Source organism: Eulemur rufifrons, chromosome 7, assembly GCF_041146395.1.
Source record: "Eulemur rufifrons isolate Redbay chromosome 7, OSU_ERuf_1, whole genome shotgun sequence".
Lineage (NCBI taxonomy): Eukaryota > Metazoa > Chordata > Mammalia > Primates > Lemuridae > Eulemur > Eulemur rufifrons.
In genome coordinates, this window is record NC_090989.1 from 98,351,074 (window position 1) to 98,369,080 (window position 18,007).

Sequence of the window (18,007 nt, forward strand, 5' to 3'; positions counted from 1 at the left end):
CCTCCTTCAGTGCCTTTTTCAGGTGTATAAAGAAGCACAGGATCAATGTGGCAATTCAAGATAGTGACCCGGGGTGCCTAATTATGAAGGTGAATCCATGAACTTTGGTATATTAACTCTATTAATAGTTATTTTGAGGAACAAGTAAAGCTCAGTCTCAATTCAAAGGAGTAACACTTTATTTTTATGAATACTTTATAAACCACATGATTTTGTGTCTATATAATTCAGATGTTCTATGGGAAGGCCTTGAATAAATGCGTGTCTTCAATTCAACCAACACAACCAACACTATCACCTCTGATCCTACACTGCGCCCAAGCCAATCCTGATTTTACCTTCCACTCCCACTCATAAGCCCATCAGTGAAAACCTCATTCATACATGACTGTGAAAAGGAGTCTGATCCATATACAAAATCCATGCTTTCTCACATTTGACTTGAATACAGCTAGCTTTCATATTTATTTAACAAATACCTATCTAGCACTTACTATGTGCCAGACACAGTTTCTAAGAGTTTTGGAAATATAAACTCATTTATTGAAGTAAAATCTCATTTTGCTTTATTTTATAAGTGCAGAAACTAAGGCATAGATAGGTTCAGTGTCTCGACCAAGGACATACCACTAGTAAATGAATTCTAACCCAGTACATCTGGTTCCTGGGTCTGTACTCTTAACCACCACACTCAGACAACAGAGGTTCTTTGGACCTAAATGTCAGGACATCTTCCAATAAGATTCCAACAACATCGATTAATTCATTTATTTATTCTTTCAGTTCTGGCCCAGAGCAAAGGAGTGGGGGGATGAACATGTGGCCCATAAAATCTTACCCTCTACCACTTTCTGTCATATTTTACATCTTATTGTCACTGCTGGATCTCTAGAAGCAGATGTAGAGATAGAGTTTGAAGTGGAAAATGTTCATTAGGAATCAACCCCTGTGAAGGGAAGGAAACGGAGTCAGAATTAGGCAGGGAAGAAGCTGAGCTGCAGTAAGAACTGACAAAGCCTTGGTCAACCAGCAGAGAGCTTTGGAGCAAATACGGCCTGTCAAAGTGACCTTGAAGGGCTGAAATGGCCAGATCTTACACACCCAACTTGCTGGGTTACCAGATTTGGACGGCCCTGGGAGGGGCATAACCTCAGAAGAGGCAGCTCTGCAGCTGAGGCAGACCCTGAAGGAGCTGATGCTGCAGTGGGGCATCTAGTCTTTACTCGAGTGGGATCTGCGCAGCCATCTCCGTGTCTACCAAACTCGGAGTAAGAGTGCAAGTCTTTACACAAGCCCCAAAGCCCTGCGCAATCCAACCCCTTCTCTCTCGGCCCTCTCACCCCTTGCTGTGTCCTTGCTCACACCGCCACAGACACACTGGCCTCATTGCCAGGCAAGCTCCTATCTTGTTCTGCTCCCTCTGTTTTCTCAGCTATCCACCTGGCTTGCTCTTCTGCTTTCTTCACATCTTGGCTCAAATATCACATTCTCAGTGGGGTTTTTCTGACCCTCGTTTTAAATTCTCTCACTTCCCCTTACTGTCAATCTCCCCACCCCCAGATTTTCTCCTTTGTATTTATCACTTTCTAACAGGCTACACAATTAATAACTTATACGTGTTTTATTCTCTCTCTTCATAAGCCCTCTGAACACAGAGGGGATTTTCCCCCTACTCTGCTCACTGATTTACCCTTAGTACCAAGAGACGAGCCCGGCACACAGTAACTCCAAACGGATGAGTGAACATGCAGAGCAGAGAGTGAAGCTCCTGCCTCCTCAGCTCCTTCCACAGCTCAGGACAAGAGAGGCACCTTCCATTCCATTTCCTATCTCAGAAGAAAGGACTATGAACATGTAAATCTCTCATGCCATCTCTATTAGATTGGACGCAATTCTTATAAATCAAACAACAATAATTATGCTTTCATTTTAGTTCCTAGAACAATCAAGTACTACTAAATTTTTACACCAAATTCACATGGATCATACACTAGGCTAATCAGAGAACCCACCTACAGTCTCCTTTATAGGCTTTGCCAAGATGAAAGAATAAATAAATGAACTAATCAATGTTGTTGGAATCTTATTGGAAGATGGCCTGACATTTGGGTCCAGAGAACCTCTGTTGTCTGAGTGTGGTGGTTAAAAGTACAGACTCAGGAACCAGATGTATTGGGTTAGAATTTCATTTACTAGTGGTATGACCTTGGGCGAGACACTGAACCTATGTATGTCTTAGTTTCTTCATTTATAAAATGAAGTAAAATGAGATTTTGCTTCAATAAATGAGTTTATTGGTTTCATTTGCAGTTTTACATGAGGCCCACCCTGTATGCCTGCTTAGATATCAATGAATTCTTGCCCCTTTTCTCATTCCCCTTCCCACTTGGGGTGCTAGCTATAAGAAACGGGGCTGCTACCATCCCTCTTCCCATTATACAAGTCTTCTACCAGCCAAGCTTTTGAGTCAACTCTGCCTACTTTGTTGGTCAAGAGAGTGAGCTCTAGATTCAGACTGCCTGCATCCCTAGCTCCCCGCCTCCCAGATACATGTCCTTGGCACATTGCTGAACCGCTCCACACTTCAGCCTCCTCATGTGGTACGGATCACTTATGGCATCCCAGACACACACAGCCCAATGCCTCACACATTGTTAGGATGCAGGAAATAACAGTTATTGTTGCCCCATAATCCCCAAAGCCTCTCTCCTGCCTGCCCCACCCACCTCTGTCATTGAGAGCTGTATTGCTCTAAATTTTTCCTTCTCCCTGAGTCCTTCCAAGCATTACAGCTTTCTTAAACGCTAGCCTTCTTGCCCCATTTTAAAAACTTTTTGTAAGTGGGTTTATAGGTATAGAATATATTATATTCCAGGACTCAGAACAACCCATTTTAGGTTGGGGGGGGGAAATAAAAATGGACTGGGCCTCCACTTAGAAGCATCATATTCAGACAACAGGAGACATGTTGCCCTTCCGTAGTTGTATGTTTCTCACTGCAACCCCATAGAACTGCCCAATAGTCCCGTGTCCCACAAGAAAAAAAAAATGTGTAGCTCTCTGAAACACAATGAAATATATAACACAGTATTTCATTAAATCATGTTTTTACTTTTGAAATCTAAGACACCATTTTATTTATTTTGCAACAGATTAGGGTTCGGGGGTGGGGGCTTGTTTGTTTTTTTAACAAAGATGGAAACTGAAAGCAAAGATAATCTGTGAGCACCACCTTGTGGAGAGATCTACAACTATCACATCCATCTGGACACTATCCATCTGCATTCATTGAACACACATGTAATATGCTGGCCCTGGGGAGAGAGCAACAAACAGGCAAAACTCCATGGCCAGATGGAACTTACTTTCTAGGGAGAAGACAGAATATAAACAAGATCACTATATGAAATACATATTAGATGGTGATGAGTACTACGGAGAAAAATATAGCAGGGATGACGGGCAGGGCAGGAGGACTGAGGATTAAAATCGAATGATCCAAGAAGGCCTAATTGAAAAGATTATACTTGAATAAACGTTTGAGAGAGACGAAGGGGCCAGCCATGCATTTACCTATGGTCAGAGCCATCTAGATAGAATGGTATGTGCAAAATACTGAGTGGAAAGATGCTGGTGAATTTGAGGACTGACCACATTGTCCAGAGCGAGGGTGGAGGAGACAGCAGGAGAAGACAGAGGACACAGGGAGCCAGATCACACATGGTCTCTCTGGCTATAGTAAGGCTTTGGCAACAACTACTTTGAATGAGATGGGAGCTTCAAGAGGCTTTGGGCAGAGGGTTAAGATGAACCTACTTCCTTTTCAACGGGATTGCTTTGTTTGAAGGGATCAAACGCAAAAATGAGCCAGGCACAGTGGCATAAACCTATAATCCCAACTACTCAGGAGGCTGAGGCAGAAGGATCACTCGAGGCCAGGAATTTGAGACTGCAGTGTGCTATGATCCCATCCGTGACAAGACCTGGCCTCTACCTACAAAAAAAAAAAAAAAAAAAAATCAGAAATAGACTACACTACCTTTAGAGTCAAGCCAGAGGGGCCTCTGCCCTGGACCCACATTTTAGAGGGTCCTACATAAAACAAGCACACAATATATAAACTTATCATAGTACTCAGAGCACCTTTATTAGAGATGGGGGTTCAATTCTGCTGCAGCACAGCCACATTGTGGTGCAGCACTACCACCTGTCAGGAGCCCCAGGGAAACTCTTCTCCATGCCTCTTGTCCTATGTGCATCAAACAAAAGGGAACTGCCTCCAAATGCCATCAAGGTTGATGGGTTGTACTGCTGCAAACTTGGGTATGGCCACTGCTTCGGAGGGTGGGAGGAATTGAGCAAAGTGTGTGCTTAATTAAGAGAAATGCAGTTAATGTATCAAGTACTTCCTCTTGGAGAGCACAAATCCCACAGATAACATAGTATGCTATCTCAGTTGCACTGGCTGTCCATTTTCTTGTTTCTCTTTGTGCTCCACTTCAACGTTCTTGAGATACTCTTGAATTGCATGGCATTTGTAAAAGTTGAACATTTAATGGCTGAAGAATATTATTCAATATTAAAGAATCCATATCACTAAATTTGTATTTATACAGGTCCAGACAGGAAACCCATGATGGATCTAAGTTCTAGAATATTGTTCTAAAGATGGTGAAATGGCAATATAAGTGATCATTGGCTTATATAACAAAATTTAAATATTTCTCAGTATTTGCTATAATAGTGATAATGCATCTTATGCAACCCTCATTATATTTAATCGTGTTTGAACATGATATATAACATTACTGGTTCATTTCCAAACCTTAATGCCAATTTAGTTGAGCACATTTCCTTACTCCAAATAGAAATTAATTTTTAAAAATTACTAAGAAATACAATGACTCAATGAAGTTGGTCTAATTTGACAAAACTGTCAATAGAACATGAATTGGGTGGAAGGCTTGATTACAAAACATCATATTATTCTGAAATTTAGTTTTAAAAACAATATCTATGGGATATATAGTAATTCATGAATTAATGTCTTTATCTTCTTACTCATTTAAACATTACCTGCCCATTAATAGGATACCCAAACATGCACAATCATAATTCAGTCAGGTTTGATATTTTGTTTACCATCAGTCATATAAAAAATCATAGCTTTATTTTTATTTTTTTCAACAAAAAGGCATATCTTTCAAAGTAGAAGGATAGAACATATTTTAAATAACTGTTTGCCAACTTGATATACAAGTTTTAAATATCTCGACAAGGAGTATGTGGGGCCCCATTTGTATTTTGGCCCTGGACCTCTTGTATGTTAGGGGACTTCAGTTAGGGGATTATTACAATAATCCAAGTGGATAAATTGCAGTAGCTCGACCAGGGTTGTGGCAATAGAGATGTGAGAAGTCATAAACTCTGTATACATTATGAAGGAAGTTCCAAAAGGATCACTGACAGATTGGATTTAAGCGTGAATGAGAAAAATCAAATCACATGAGGTTTTTTTTTTTTTAATTTTTTTTATTTCAGTATATTACAGGGCTACAAATGTTTAGGTTACATATATTGCCTGTCCCACCCGAATCAGAGCTTCAAGCATGTCCAACCCCCAGATGGTGTGCACTACACCCATTAGGTTGTATATGCCCATCCCCTCCCATCTGCCCAATACCTGATGAATGTTATTACTATATGTGCACTTAAGTGTTGATCAGTTAATACCAATTTGATGGTGAATACATGTGGTGCTTGTTTTTCTTTTTTTTTTTTTTAATAATTCAATGGTTTTATTAGTATTTAGTACACTCACTTATCCCCTCATTGGGTGTCGGGCAAATGGGAGTGGGGAGGAGGGGATGGGTATATTCACACCTAATGGGTGCGGTGCACACCATCTGGGGGATGGACAGGCCTGAAGCTCTGATTTGGGTGGGGCAAAGGCAATATATGTAATCTAAATATTTGTACCCCCATAATATGCTGAAATAAAAAAAAGAAGAATGAAGTGGGACCCTTACCTTACATTAAAATAAAAATAGATAAACTGGACTTCATCAAAATTAAAAACTTTTATACATCAGAAGATATAATCAAGAAAGGTGCTTGTTTTTCCATTCTTGTGATACTTCACTTAGTAGAATGGGCTCCAGCTCTATCCAGGATAATACAAGAGGTGCTTGATCACCATTGTTTTTCAACATGAGGTTTTTGACTTGAGACAGAAGTTGTCATTATAGGGGTTAAGGAAGGCTGTGGGAGGAGCAGCTTGAGGGGAATTTCAGAAACTTGACTTTTTTCATGTCAAGCTTGAGATGTTCATTTAACTCCCACCAGTTTAATACTCAGGGCTGGCATTCAGATTTGTATATTTGGTAGTCACTGGGTGGGAGCAAGGTTGGGGTTATATTCAAATCCTTGAGTTGGGAGAGAACCGCTCTTGATCATTCTGTTTTTAACAAGACTGGAGACGTGATGTAGTTGAAGGAAGGGAACACTTTGGTGTGCCACTTCTCCACCTTCAAAGCAGAAAGTAGCCTGAAGAACCCAGAGCCTCCTCAAAACCATTCCCAGAGGATAACAACTTCTTTGGTATGGATGCCCCAGAAAAAGCTAATAATCAACCACCAATCCTAGATCTTAACCCTGAACTCGTAACTCCAGACTTCCTATAAAATGACTATCAGAAAAGCAAGTGTAAGACACTGTCAGATATCATTAATCCTACATGTGCATTGTTGCACCCTCTGCCTGGCTGCCTTTTCCATCAAATACTTTGATGGGGGGTTTTCCTTTCACCTTCTGAGGTTAGTTGGCTCTCAGCCCTCCAAATCACTCCAACCTAATAATGGAGATGACATAAAGAAAAAAACAAACATAAGAACATAAAAACAAGAGCCAAAACTTATAAGTTCCTGAATCTCTTTACTATCTAATTCTCAAATTGGAAAAGAAAGAAAATTCTAAGTGTATCACTCTTTCAATCACTTGCAAATTATGTTACTCTCCCTCTGACAAATACAAGCACAGCCACAACTAAAGCAACATTACAGTCTAAAAGGAGAACTGCAGAAGAAAGGGAAAAACATCAGGAGTGGACTTGGAGTTCCACCCCCAAAATAAACTTGAGATCATTGGATAAAATAAAATTAAACAAATTCATTTTCTGTTGGAATGTCAGAGGCTAAACCAATGTGCTTTATAAATCTTCAAGAGGGAGATACAGAATATAGCACTTCCAATATTTGATGCGGAACCCACTTTTTTCCAGTGGCTCATAATAACAACTTCCAGAAATAGTATTCCTCTGAACTCTGTTCTAATATTATATATATATATGAATGACAATCGCAAAAGTGAATGTTTGCCAAAGTTGGCTGAGCAAGACCATAAAGTTCTCATCACCCACTCCCTGGCTTGTTGCACCAAGATTTGAAAATCTGCATAAATATACTTTCATAGAACCAAATTGAATTTGGATTCAATAAATTTGCTTTTTAAAAAATGAAACCACTGAATTATTAAATATTCTCAGTTATTAAACATTCGCATTGCAAATGAATTCCCAAGCCCCTATCCACTCCAGCGATGTTATCACTGAATAACTAGAATTAATTATTATAGAGATGATGATAATGATGCCAAAGAATTAATCCTAATTAAATGTTCCACCATGAAGAAAAGGCCAAATTTAGATCAATGATGATTTAATTTTATTCTTGAATCTTTTGAGGACATTCAGTTCTTCTAAGCACAATAATTTGACAAACGATAGTATCTTTACTACAATTGAGCAATATCTTTATCTAATTTCTTTTTACATTTTACCCAATACACAAGTCCATATAATAAAGGTTTTATGAGCAAATCCTTACACATAGATAAATTTTAAAGATACTTTAGCTAGTTTTTACCACTCTTTCTGTGTAGTCTCCCTGAATTAAACATGAGAATAATTCCATTTTGTTGGAAAGGAACGCTCCCAAGAGAATCAGAAACTTTGAGAAAGACCTGTCATCATACTATGTCAGCTGTTAGCCTCACATTCACACAGAAGGAAGTGACACACATTTATATGAGATATAGAGGATATCTAATAAGAACACACTTATTAATTACAAATTTCATTCATAGTTTTGTATACAAATATTAATTATTTAAATGGCTTGAGTAATGCCATTATAATGCTAAATAAGAAAACAGCTAACTACAAAGTTAATAGAAATATGCTTTCAAATACACAGAAATAATTTTAAAGGATACAGCTTAAAATAGGAATAGTAATTGACTCTAGGCAACATAATTTTTAAAATTTTTCCTATATTAATTTATAATCATGAAAAAATGGAAGTTAGTTTTTAATAGCATTACTCTGTTAACTGACTTATTCCACTAAACTCAAACTACAATGTTCAAGACACAAATTCATGGTGAAATTCCAGGAGTTTCCTCTGGGTACAAAAGGAACCCAGTAAAAATGCTGTCATCCTCAGAGCTGGCGTACACTCCGTTCCAATCTTTTGACACTTCGAGCCAGACTTGGTCTCCTGCACTTAATTTCAAGATGACGAGGAGGGAGGCCTGGTCCACTTCCTGACCGTAAAGAGTTTCTCTGGACTTAAACTGCTTCTTATTCCGGGCCACCAGGCTGATGCGAGCAGGTCGGCCCCTCACGGTAACATGGTAGGAAAAAACATATGTTCCAGGAATGGTACAGTTAAACTTCCCAGTGACAGGACTGTAGTTCCCTTGGTCATTATAGAGAACCTTTGCAAATTTGATAGGGGTGTTAGGAGGAGGGAAAGGCTTCGACAAAGCAGCGCTGAAAGCCGACCGCGGCACACTGGCCACCTCACCCTTGGAGCCTTTGAGGCCCCGAGAGCCCTTCTTCCCGATGGGGCCTCGGACCCCTTTGCTCCCAAGCTCACCCTTTGGCCCCGTAGGCCCCATGCGACCAGGAGGTCCCAACTCCCCCTTTTCTCCTTTGGCCCCTGGATCACCTTTGGCCCCAGGCAGACCATCAGCGCCGCTTTTGCCTTCCGTTCCTACGTCTCCTTTGCTACCTTTTTCTCCTTTCACGCCCCACTCGCCTTTTTGTCCTTTTCCTCCCCTCTCCCCCGACTCTCCACAGTAGCCCTTCTCCCCCACCTCCCCCTTCTCCCCCTTGGCCCCAGGCCTCCCGTTCAAGCCTGGTGGGCCCACTGCCCCTCGGTCTCCTTTGTCCCCTTTGGTGCCATTCTCACATGTGTCCCCCTCTGAGCCTTTTTGTCCTTTCACTCCTGCCAGGCCAATGTCTCCTTTATCCCCCTTAGGGCCAAGTCCACCTGCAATGGAAAAGTAAAACAATGTTTAGGGATCACACATGCTATAAACAGTATGCTATTACCACAGAGCTCAAAAACTAGACATAAAACCTGCTAACTCGCACCTGGAATTCCAGCTCCTGCCTTGGCAATGGCTGTGCCTAGGTGTCTCTTAAAATGAGCCCTTTATATCACACCACACTCTTAGAAGGGGGAAAAGGAATGCTTCCCAAAAATAGTAGTTTATATTCAGACCTCATATATCTAGTTCTTTTTTTTACTTTTAAAATAATAAAGAATAGTAGAACTATAGCTGCCCATTGTATTCCATTACCCCTTTAATTTTGTCCCAAAGTATTCTCCTAAATCTCCAGATTGTCCCTCCAAACCCAAAATCTTACAGGCAAAGAAACCAAAACCCAGAAAGATTTAGGGATTGTTGTTTTCCATTTTACAGCTAGAGTGAGGAGCAGAGCTCAGATACTTTTACCGAGTCTCCAAATTCCTAGACCGGTGCTAACACTTCATCCAGTCAAGTACACCGAATTAGAAGAATAACAGTACTTTGTACCTCTCTGATAACTTTAAATACAAACAGGAAGAGAATGAAGGGCTATACTGCACACATGCCTGCACGCAAGAAATATATTTTGTACTCTACCTTGTTCTCCGGGTTTTCCTGGATATCCTGGAACTCCACTTGTTCCTTGGTCTCCACGTTCACCTTTAAGTCCTAAAATGATACCAAGATTAACTTTTTACCAACTATATTACTTATGATGTACCTAACATTCCTTTCACAACCATGTCACATCCAGTGTTTTCTTTAACCAAAATGGTTTAAAGATAAAACAGTAGGAAAAATAATTTATTAGGGTCATTAGGAATATAGTATTTAATCCTAATTGTGGGTAAACCATTTAAAGGAGATCTGGAGATACTGCCAATCCCTTCAGAGTTCATCTTTGTCCTCAGCATCCCAATGGCACTTCAAACCTCTCATAAAACTCATGGCATCCTGCTTGTATTATATATGTATATGTTTAGGTTTTTCCTATTATGAATTTCGAATGACAGTTGAAATGTCTTCTTTATTAATGTATGCCCACATTGCCTGAGAAATAATACCATACAAGTTTAAACACAGGACACATTCTGCAATCAGCTAAAACTAGTCATAATAAAAAACCTATCCAGAAAAAAAAAGTTGTCTTTGACATAGACCATTAAGGAAAAGCCAATTTCCATTTTGTGTTTGGATATTTTTATACACTTTGGAAAAATTATAGAACTGTGAGAATTCATGTTTGAAAAAATCCAAAGAGCTGGGTTTTCAGATATTTACCATATTACCATAAAATATATTTTTATATTGGATCTCACTAAAAGCTCATCTTATTACAGTGTAGTCACACCAGATTGTTTTCCACTGTAAATGATCATAGCAATAATAATATCTCATTCTTATTAAGCCTTTTTTGTGTACCAGGTATTGTTCCAAGCTCTTAACATTATGTTTTTTACTTAGTCTTTTATTTAATATAATTTTTATTTGATTTTTATACAGCCTCTTATGTAACACAGAGGCTAATGTAACAGAGCACATTTCATCAATTGCAACAATTTTTAATTTATAGAAGTTTATAGCACCTCCCCTTCAAGAAAGGTAGAGTAAAATCTTTGTCACCATTTTATCACAGAAGATACCGAGATATGAAAAAAATTAAAAATTTGTACAAAGTCAAACATGACCTCATACAACATTGTTTGGCATCAATTTTCTGAGTGTATTTTCTATGGTATAACTAACATTTTTTGTTTCATTTTTGTCAGGGAAAAAGAAACCCTAAGCCAAATGAAAAGTAATGAGAATAGCCTCCCCCTAATTTCACAAGACCAACTAGAGAAATCTCACCACAGATCACGCAGCGGAGTTTTCTAAGTTGCTAGTTCCTCCATTACCACTCCACATAAAATAAAAAATTTGGAAATTAACTCGTAAGACATCAGGAAAATATCTGGATGCAATTTGAGAGAGCCTAACCCTAAAAGGAAGTGAAGAACTGATCCTATTCCCAGTCCCTGCCAGTACTCGAATACTAACCTTCACCATGCAGAGTTATTCTAGCTCTCAAGTTCATTTAAGGAGTTTAGGTGCTTATACTAAATTTACTCATTCAAGTAATGATTAACAAGAATGCAGTGATTCTACTCATTTTCTTAACTCTCAATCTTAACCAAGAGTCCAAGCTAAGTCTGGAAGTAGAAGGAAAGTAGAGTTGCCACTTTATAGAGACTGGCTGAATGAATTTTTACTTTTGATCCTTCATCAAAGAATATTCTTAACAACCTTATTTTATGATACTTCCCTTATTTTTTCTTTTACTTCTAGAAGTCTAGCTTCCAAAATGTATGAATCACTGGGGAAGTTCATCATTCATCTTTATTTCACAGGGTTTTCTGCTAACATAATTCAGGCACAAAAGGATTAAATGTTTCCAAGAATGAAAACCACATAACTGACAAGTGTGAAGTAGCTCTCTCTTCCCTTAGCATCTTTTTTGAGTAATTACTTCACTGAATGTTCTACCAGAAATGACTTAGGCAGTTCCTGAGCCATGTGGAGGGTGATGTATAGATGATATTAGGTCTTGTGACATGTGACACTGAGGCTACAACATTTAACTTGATGAATAGATGGTATTTCTACAGGCTGCCAGTATTCACCGAGGAATTTCTAAATGTCCCAGTGAAATCTGTAACCTTCTTTCAATAGCTTTAAGCACTTACAAAACCAGGGATTTCCTGGGGCAGAAAGCATTCTTTACTGATGCACCTGTGGAATTACAGAATTTCTGAGCTAGAAAAGGCCTATGAGAGCACCCATAACTACAACTCTTCTTTCACAGTAAACAGGGTATAAATAAATAACTAGTCCATTTCCCTCAATTTCCAAGTGAAGTAAAGTGACTGGTCCAAGATCACTTTTTACTCTTCGTTACTTCAGTTTTAATTAAGTTCTGTTCCCACCATTGATAAATCAAATATTTTGAATTCTCCTTAGCAGGCAGGCTATCCACCTTCAAGAATCTAATATTTACTTAGCAAATTGCTCCCTGAAAAATGTTGCAAAACGTCCCTTGAATTTTGACATGAAATGAAATGAAATACCTACCTTTCTCTCCTTTGAGGCCTTTTGGGCCTTGGGGCCCAACAACTCCTGGTGACCCTGGGATCCCAGCCTCTCCTTTAGGACCTGGAAATAGGATTTTAAACCCAGCAGGATAGAAAATTTTTCTTTTGAAATTCATTAGTTAAGGTGGGGCGGGGGGGGGGGGGGAGGGAAGCAGTCATTTTATTGACACCAATAACTGTCAATGTCCTAATGATAAAATCTGGCTGAGAATAAACTATCACAGGGTTCTAAGGGCAATATTTTTGTCTGATTTGCAATTTTGTACTACCTGAATAGATAAATTGAGCCCATTAGTACTTGTCACTGTATTCATGGCAGTGATCAAATGATTCCGGGAAGCAGCACTATATCAAACAACGAGAACAAAATGATTATCTGACACTTGACCTCATGTGGACCACACTTTTAGATTGAAAAACACAATACTTAGCACTTTTGAATTTTCCACCCATTCACTTATTTATTCATTCATGAAGTATTTCTGAGCCCTCCTACACACCAAGCACCCTGCTAGGTGTTAGGAATGCAGCCATCAACAGTCCAGCAGTTTCTACTCTCCTGGAGTGAGGAATCTATGAAAAATAAACATTGAACAAATAGCCATGCAATTAAATGGAAATTGCCACACTCTAGTTAATGCTATAAAGAAAAATAGGAAGATCCCATTGTAGGTTACAGTAAAGGGACTTACTTTATGAGATCAGAGGAGACTCCCCTGAGAAAATGGCATGAAGCTAAGACCCAAAGAATGGACCAAGATTTCCCAAGCCAAAAAAAAAAAAAAAAAATTAGACAGGTATTTCAGGAAAAACAAGAACAGAAAAATCATGGTATTTTTAAGAAACTGAAAGAAGAGCACTGTGGATGAAGGTAGCAATCAAGGATGAGAGGAGGCTGCAAGGCAGGCTAGGGTCAGATCATGCAGGGCTCAGGCCTAATTGGGTGTCCTAGCCCATCCAGGCAGTCCAGGTCCCTTCTGTGTACCTGGGCCACACAGGGAACCTGTGCCTGGGATAATTATCCTTCCTGCAACCCCATCCCTGTCCAAGTCATAGGAATTGTTTCCCAACCACTGCAATAGTCCCCAATTGGAATAAGTTATGGCCAGGTTCTTTGAAAGTTAACCATATAGATAAGTACACACAATGAAATTATATTTCATCTTAATTAATTTTATCTTAATTATTGTAATTAAAGCTGATGAAATGGAGAAAATTATATTCAACAGAATTTCTCTTTGAAAGAATATTTTATTTGTTGGAAAGAAAAACTTTAATAAATGGCTTGCAGTGGAGGTTAAGGCTGAAGGCAGGTTCAAATAACCAAGATGGTGGATAAGCTCCCCTGCCTAGAAAAGAAAGGATTGCAGGGAGAGGGATAGAGAGAGAACAAGCAGAGGATATGAAAGCAAACAAGATAACCAATTACATTTCACCGTGCAATGTGTCCCCTCCCTCTTGGCCCCAAAATGCTTGATGTGGTTATACGATTGAGGGAAATTTCAAGGGCTGTGCCCCGGTTGGCACAGAGAGCTCACAGCAACTACATATACAAGTGTACAAGGGGTGGGAAGGCTGCCTCTTACACCTAGGTGAGATGTACATCTAAGCTTATTAGTATAAATACCATAAGGCTGAACATAATGGGAAGAGCTGGGGCTTGAAGGTGCACAAATGTATTCAGACTCCAGATTCTGCACTTGCAGGTAGTGCAACCTCTAGACTTACCAAAAATTCTATGAAATTCAGTTAAATCAGGTGAAATTTAATAATATTTTTAACATTTTTACAAAGATTAGAGATAATATAAAATGCCTAACCACTCCTGACACATTGTAGTTACCTATTATTATATCTGAACTAATGAGAGAAGCAGAAGATAAAATTTTCAATGGAATTTTACCTTTGCTATCTATTAGGTATATCTGAATACTTTAAAACATTTTCATGCAGAAACTCTACAAGTTAGACTCATGACTTTTCAAAGTAGATAATGCAAAATCTGATATATGCAATGTGTATGTGTATATGTGTTCATATGATCTAGGACTGAAAAATAATGAAGAAAAATTAAAACAGTTGGAATTGAGTAGGTTTATTTTCCTTTTTCAAGTTTGTTCAGTGTTGCTCTTATGCTAGACTTCTAATTTTTAAAAGACAGAAAAAAAGCAGTGTTCTTGAAAACACTAGTAAAACCAGAACAAATCTCTCTCTCTGAATCTCAAAAACAGCGTTCTTTCATCTCAGGCTCAGAGTATCCCACAAGATAGAACCAGATTCCTACCAAAGCTAACTGGGAAAAATATATATTGATAGTTTACTGAGCATTTATTCTATTCCAGAAACCACATTGAGTACTTACTTATATGCTTTAGTTCATTCAGTTCTCTTGACAATTCCATGTAGTTAGTCTCACTCTTATCCCATTTTTCTATCTTGGAAACTGAGACTTAGAGAATGAAGCTTCCCTAAGGTAGGACCATGACAGACTCAACATTCTGAGCTCTTAAGCACTACGTTCTGTGACAGAACCAGTTAGACTAAGGCATACGAGCCCCCTCTTGAAAATATCTATCACATGTATTTAGAGGAGAGGCTGAACTCTGAGAACAGCCCAGCTAAATCCACTACTGGGCAAAACAAAAGCTCTGATGTTACAGATCTCACAGTATTAGCGAACAGTTTAGCAACCAGCTGTGTCTACTTGACCATGCCCTTGAGGTTTTCACCTCCAAGCTGCTTCCCAGCCAGATAAGGTACAGTCTCATTACATTTCCAGTAATGTCTTAGCAACCCTGAAATCTTGGTGCCCCAGGCCACTGGCCATCTCCTTTACCCTTTAATCCAGCTCTGCATGAATATTGAGCACATTTCCCAAAAGATCCCTACACAATGGGATGAAATGAGTGAAAAGTTTAGTGAAGATGCATAGCTATTGACTTTATAACTTTGAACTCTTCAGGCAAGACACAACAAATATTTATATTTTTTTCCCAGGGAATAGTGAACTTGAAATTGACATTCTGATCTTAATTTTACCTTGAATTCTCTCCTATATGGCATGTAAAAGCCAAATGTATCAGAATAAAACTGAGAGTATATTCATTTTGTATATATTAAAAACAGCTGATATTTTGAAATATATAACCATGGTGTTCAATGGAGAAAATTGCTGGGCAAGGACACAGGCAACAGTGTTGCCTCAGAAGTTCAATGAGAAGCAAACTGAATCCTGAGCTTTATTCTCCACCTCACGAGTATTTCATCTCTAATCTTATAGCACAAATAGCACTCAGAATATCTGTCAGTCAGCATACACTCTTACCAGACAAGAGAAGTTTCATTTACCTTCTCCAAACCAGCCACTAATGAAAAGATGATATTGGTTACCAACCTGTGCAACTTGAAGAACCACAGCACCAATGCTGGGGTTGGTGGTCCATGACTTTGCTCCAACCAGCACTGTTCAATAGAACTTTCTGCAAAGATGGAAATGTTCCATATCTGCACTGCTCAATACGGTAGCACTGGCTACATGCAGCTTGAACACTTGAAATGTGGCTAGTGTGACTAATGAACTGAATTTTTTATTTTATTTAATTTTAATTTTAATGTTTATTAACAACCACATTGGGCAGGCCAGTGGCTACCACATTGGACAACACAGCACCTATTTGCATTTGTCACAGTGGTACACCTAAGCCTGCTACCATTTGTGTGACAATGTAAAAACCTTTGAGGCGATCCCCACCTCCAGCCACCTCTAACTCTAAGGATGTGCAGGTGGGAAACATGGCTTCCTACATTTTCAAATACCTGGCTTTCCAGTCGCTCCAGGTTCTCCTTTCTGCCCTGGGACAGGTGAACAACAATCACAACAATTCAAAAAGAAATCAGCCGGGTCAAGAGTGAAGTTTTCAAAGGGAAAGAGAGTGGCAGTGCCAAAGGCAGAACCTAGGTCCGAGGGCTTGGTGGTTGGTGCTGCCATTTCAGCCACTTCTGTGAAGGGAGTCTCTTCTTCTTCCCGAGCGGGGCCACTGGATGGCTTTAGACCCTTTGGAACCTCTTTTCCTTCAGATTTCTTCGTAAATTTGGTATATGGTGTGGTCTTTGCTATTGTGTTCATACCAGCAATAGCCAAGATAATTAAAATGGCACAAAGCCAAGAAAACATCCACATATTTGAGGCTAGAAGGAAGATAATAAGAAAATATACACATATTACATGAGGTCCAAATGAAAAGATTAATTGACATAAATATTTACTTAAATAAGAGAAATACGCAGATGAATCATAAGAATGAACAGTAAACAAAATATAAAATGATATATTTTGATACATTTTATATGTAAATGTGTGCTTGAATCACAACAGAATATTTTATTTACTTAAAGTATTTATTATAAAAAACACTTTGCTTCAATTGTCCTTTCTGGTTGTTTCCTCAGTATTGAATTTTCTAAAATATGGTTCTCAATCATTCAAATTATCTTGCCAAGTAACAAACATGATCTATAATAAGTGCAACATGACTTAATAGCTCATATACCCTGTGGAAAATAAATATGTATAATTTCCTGACTGATCTCACTCAGATTTATAGGAATCAGATACATTTGTATTAGAGGGAGATGAAAAATATTGAGTGGAATAGTTTATTCCAGCAAACTCAATTATTTCAAGAAAAAATACTGGTGAAATAGTCCTTAAATCTACTAGGCATAATGCTCCTGTTGTGAGAACAATTTTTTAAAATCTATTGTAATAAATGGAGAGAGACAAAAAAACATCGTAAATTTAAATGTGTGCTATGTCCTTAGTTTCTTCACATGCCATTTAACTCCCCAACTCTTTGCTTTATAATTTGAGGAGTTTTTTTTAATAAGCTCACATTTATCCTTATATTATTTTAATGGGGAAAAGTGTGGTTATTCTTAAAAGGCCTTTATCAATGTCCAAAGTGATATGACATAAAGTTCCCAATGAGGTGAAATTTTGATAGTCCACAATATTCCATTCCACATTAACTCCCAGCAGTCCAGTGGCTGCTAACAGATAGCCCAGGTTAGAAATGCATATTTTCTGATAGAAGGAAGGAGGAATTAGGATAAATAGTGAGAGCATAAATGGAGTGGAAATAAGGATAGTAAAAACACTGACTATTTTATGGAGACCCTGCACTGCATAGGTGCCTTACATTCATCAATCCAATCAGGTCTCAAAGCAGCTCTGCCAGGTAGGTGACACAGTATTATTCACCTTCACAGACGGGGAAACAGGCACAGGAAGCTACGTGCCTTGCCCAGGGTCACACAACCAGGAAGTTACAGATTTGGGACTTGAATCCAGGTCTGTTTAATTTCAGAGCCTAAACTCTTTTCCACAAATCATGTGGCATTTGTAAGGATGAGGTTAAAGAACAATAAATCCAAACATAGCTCAGTGGAACAGAGCAATGGAGAAGATAGATATAAATCAGTGCAGATGAGAAGGGAGAAAG

The 18,007-nt window shown here is 38.7% G+C and overlaps 1 protein-coding gene across 1 annotated transcript; it reads right to left on the reverse strand.

The window, feature by feature from the left end:
• Positions 1–8,433: 8,433 nt before the first annotated feature.
• OTOL1 (otolin 1) lies at positions 8,434–16,686 on the reverse strand. Its single transcript, XM_069472983.1, has 4 exons — positions 16,323–16,686; positions 12,487–12,567; positions 9,973–10,044; positions 8,434–9,332 (listed from the first exon to the last, which is right to left on the reverse strand). The coding sequence occupies exons 1-4, from the start codon at positions 16,684–16,686 to the stop codon at positions 8,434–8,436; spliced, it is 1,416 nt and encodes a 471-aa protein (XP_069329084.1).
• Between the last annotated feature and the right edge of the window lie 1,321 nt (positions 16,687–18,007).